This window comes from Zingiber officinale, chromosome 4A, assembly GCF_018446385.1.
Source record: "Zingiber officinale cultivar Zhangliang chromosome 4A, Zo_v1.1, whole genome shotgun sequence".
NCBI lineage: Eukaryota > Viridiplantae > Streptophyta > Magnoliopsida > Zingiberales > Zingiberaceae > Zingiber > Zingiber officinale.
Window position 1 is genome coordinate 67,664,005 of NC_055992.1, and position 4,355 is coordinate 67,668,359.

Below are 4,355 nucleotides of genomic sequence, written 5' to 3' on the forward strand. Positions count from 1 at the left end.
ATGCTTTTCCATTTTGGAAGTAACAAGTTGCCAGGAGCTGCAAATTGACATAAGGAGAGTACAAACAAGAAAAAATAATAAATTATAGGAGGAAAAACAAGATTAAGTCATGGCATATAGATGAAAACCATAAGGAGAGTACAAACAAGAAATTTGTAGAGCAACTCATAAGATACAAAAAGGTCATCATCTAACAATTCACAAAGAGATAACTTCCACATTGTCAGTCCTTGCATAATTCGAAAACAACTAAATAAGCTACTCACACAACCCAGCCATTATTAATTTTGGACCACAAAGAGAGGCAATAAATAAGGAAAATGTCAGCTAATTCTGCTCATGGTAGAAATGCAAGAATGAAGTATTGAGCAAAGGAGATAGCTAGCTGTGAACAAACAAATTATTAGCACTAAGGAATCAAAATCAATAAGTCATGGAGTCACAAACAAAGTGTTCAACCATCTTTTGAAGTCTAGTAATTTATACCTAGTAATGAATATAGTCTAGTACGCAATCCGCTCATTCGGATCGCACTTCGTCAATTTCTTCGTTGGAGTAAATTGTTTTCATGAACTGTTAACAAACCCAGATTATATTAGTAAAAAAAATCAGTAATAAAGAAGCAAAGTCAAATAAAAGAAATTATTTGAGAAAATTGAGAATATGTCAAATATTACCATTGACAACTACTCACATTAAAATCCAAATTCAGAAGAAAAAAAAACTACATCAAAGAAAAAAGGGAGAAAAAAACAAACGAAATTGTCCCTTCTTATTCCCCTTCACTTTGAATCCGAGTCCATACTCTCCATTCCCTTCAACCCTCTTCGCCTCTTCTTCTTCTGTTCAAAACCAATAAAAAGATACTAAATAAATGTTTCTCAATAGAAAATATAATACCGATGTAATTGCTAGAATAGATATAGATATTTCAAGGTGATCAAGAGGGGAAAAATGAACAATAAGTGGAGAGCGAGCCACTGCACCAATGGAACATAACATACGTGGACCCGCTCGAAAGGGCCAACAAAGACATGCTGCATTAAAGACATGCAACAATGAAGGAAAACCAAGGAATATTGTCAAAATTAATAATAGAAGAAAATGGTTGAATACTATCATGCAGCACAACAGCAGTGAAAGCAATCAAAAAAGGTAGAAAATGTTGAAAATTAAGATGAAACAAATATCAGAGCATGAGATTTAGAAGAATGGAAGCAAGTGGACGGAAATGGATACCTTCCTCGTGCATGTCTTCTCCCTCACTTCATACCTTGCCCTTGTCAAATTTGTTAGCCATATACCTGGATAACAGTACTGGGATCCAAATTCACAACAATTAGGAAAATAAAGTTTAAATTTTGAGAAGAAAATGAGCAACAAGTTGTGATTTTGCTGAATCCAAAGAATGGAAGAATGTGGAAGTAGTGTGACCAACACTTACCTGATAGTCCAAAGAAGAGGGCAACATCACCATCTTTGCCCATATTGTTGCTAGAGTGCAGGGAGAGAATGTTTCTTTTAGGCATTAGATAGTGCATCACACCGAACAAACCTTCTTCATCTCCCCGGCATACTGTGTGCCAAGGATGACCATTTCTTTCCTATCAAGATTAAGATCAATGCTGGTGGAGGTAGTCATGTAGTGTGTGTATCGATTACATGGAAACTGGCCAGCATTGTAAATTGTGAAGCAAAAGAGATCCGTTTCAGCCCAAGGCAATAGTGCATTACGTATTCTAGTTGTAAATCGGACCAGAATTTCAATAACAACAGCAACAACAACAATGGCAAGTCTTGTATAACCAGTAAACCTCTTTGGGCGGATCAAAACTTCATCAAGAAAAAAAAAAGGGAAAGGAAAGATATTTAGAAATTTAGTAGAAGGAAAAAAGGATTTCTTAGAGAAAAAACATTCCAATGTGATGGCATCATTTGGCTCAAATATACCAACATGATCTGCATATAGAAAGTTTCCAAACTGATGTAGATCCAATTACCGATAATTTCAACAATTGATATATAATTATTATGAAACTGCAGTTGCTTAACTTGGATAAATCAAGGAAAAAATAACAAATAAAACCAGAGTGATGATGTCAAGACCATAAATTAGCTATTGGAAACATAGAGAACACCTATCGAAAAAGACTAAACAAAGAGAACTATGGTAATGTTAAGTAATGTGCAAGCATCCATTAGCAAGTTGTAATGGTATCATTAAAATAAAACATACTACTAGCACTTTAAGATACTATATAGAAAAAACTTAGAAGTTCACAAAAAAAAAAAAATCAAGTGCATCAGCCAGATAGGAATACCTCAATGTTGTACTAAAGAAGATTGCAACTCCAAGAACATCGAAGTGGTTGAGCATAGTTCTATCAATCCCATTTAAAAGTTGATAGCGCATGTTTGCATATAATCCTAAAAAGCACCATAACCAAGAGCATTGCTACTTGCAGAAGGAATTGTCACTGATAACCTACCATAAAATTGAGTTAAGAAACCATATAATTAAATTATCTTCAAAGAGTTATTCACAATAAAAGGGGGAAAAATAGAAAACACTAACCTTCCCTCCTTCTTGGCAGCAAAATCTTTTGTTATAGCACCTTGAATTGTCCCTGCAGCTAGTCCCAGTAAAGAAAATTCTGCTGCTTTGTAGAAGAAAGAGTAAATTCTCTTCTGCAAGTCAAATTCTCTCATAGGATAGCTATTCTCAAAAATATTATTGGGAAGTTTCTGAATTGTATTTTCCAAGTCAAAGCGGAATGTATTCCCATATGAACGACAAGGTGCAAGGGACCAAACAATTATTCCATTACAAGTCATTGCAGTAAGGACATTGACAAGTGCCAATTGCCATTCTTGCTTGATTCTACATCACGGAGGAGAACAGATTAATAATCAGAACATATAAAAACATCTCCCTTTTGCAGACAATGAAATTTGTCTAGAACATTAGCATATTCTGTGCCAAGTCAGTCATATCATATTTATGTAAATTCAGATGTGCAAATATATGTCATAAGGCACGTCAAAATACTACAAGTTCAGAAAAGCATAGAAACAGGGATGATGCTTGTGCCACTATCTAGCAAGTAGCACCTAAATTCGGAAAAAAATGAATAATGGACAAGTTCAGTTGCATGTCGCATTAGATCAAATGCGATGTTTCCACTTTATTGAGAGACAATTCTATGAAAACTAAAATAGAATGGAGCTCGACAACACTATACATATAAATATAAAGATCAAAGTTTCTGAATGGATAAGTGTGAGAGGGTGAAGTGTAACAAAATTTCAAGATTTTGCAGGCAAATCTTGCTGATATGCTAGAGAAATGAATTTACCTTGTTGGAAGATGAGCTTTACATGAAAATGTAGTTCTAGCATCTCTAAGCAATTTCCACCACCTTCGAAGAAGACAGTGGAATAAGGTAGTCTATCTCTGTTTTAAATCCCATGCTCAAAATGCATAGTTTGAAATGCTATAGATCCAGGTTAACATTTTTGTTCCACACATGAGATAGTAAACATACTTATGTGAATGATTCTTATTATGCTTCCCCAACACAAAATTATATACCTCGCTCCCTATTTCCATCAATCTCGGTTCTATCACGCACAGAGTGATACTATTACCATGACATATTTATCTCCTGTAAGTTGAATATAAATCTACAAAACACACTAACCTGAATACAACTAGGAAGATTGAGTATCGGACAGATATGGAAACCACAGAAAAGCAACAAGATGAAGAAAATATGAGTATGTTGATAAATATGATTGTTATTGCACTTGCATGGCTATACCTGCTGCGGGGAGTTGAAACCTTCCGGAATAACAAACGCTTCATTATCTAGAGGGATATCGGTAGATGGATATTCTGAACGTACGTATGGACTTGTACTCCCACATAAAACATAATTCGCAGAGCAAAGAACAGCCAGATATAACAAGAGGAGCTGTGAGCTCCAACCACCCATAGGCTTCCAGGAATCGATTGCAATTCTACCCTAAAAGCACGAGACAATGGATCAGTTAGTATCGCCGCCTCTGGTAATCACTTCAAAATACACTTTTTTTATATATAAAAAACAATATAGTAATCTCCAGATCGAAAACACTCCACGAAGTAAAGCAACGAACTCTCCGGATCCAATGAATCCAATAAAACAACACAAAACTCCCGAGCGATTCATCATATGGTTGCATGACAAATTCCGAAGCGATTGAACATCGATTTGGAAAAATTAACAGAGATTTGAAGGAGGAAAACACATTCTTACACGGGCGATACAGAAATAGCGCAGATCCATGAGAAGCAAACTATGAATCCGAAGGCG

At 35.4% G+C, this 4,355-nt stretch overlaps 1 protein-coding gene and 1 long non-coding RNA gene across 2 annotated transcripts; both read right to left on the reverse strand.

The window, feature by feature from the left end:
* Positions 1-723: 723 nt before the first annotated feature.
* Positions 724-1,713, reverse strand: LOC121973350. The gene is made up of 3 exons (XR_006109533.1): positions 1,445-1,713; positions 1,240-1,317; positions 724-842 (listed from the first exon to the last, which is right to left on the reverse strand). It is a non-coding gene; the product is annotated as an uncharacterized LOC121973350 (long non-coding RNA).
* Positions 1,714-2,327: 614 nt separating this feature from the next.
* LOC121973351 (protein RETICULATA-RELATED 1, chloroplastic-like) lies at positions 2,328-4,048 on the reverse strand. Its single transcript, XM_042524833.1, has 2 exons — positions 2,576-4,048; positions 2,328-2,485 (listed from the first exon to the last, which is right to left on the reverse strand). Exons 1-2 carry the CDS (start codon positions 2,833-2,835, stop codon positions 2,428-2,430), a joined length of 318 nt encoding a protein of 105 aa, XP_042380767.1. The 5' UTR covers positions 2,836-4,048; the 3' UTR covers positions 2,328-2,427.
* Positions 4,049-4,355: the final 307 nt, after the last annotated feature.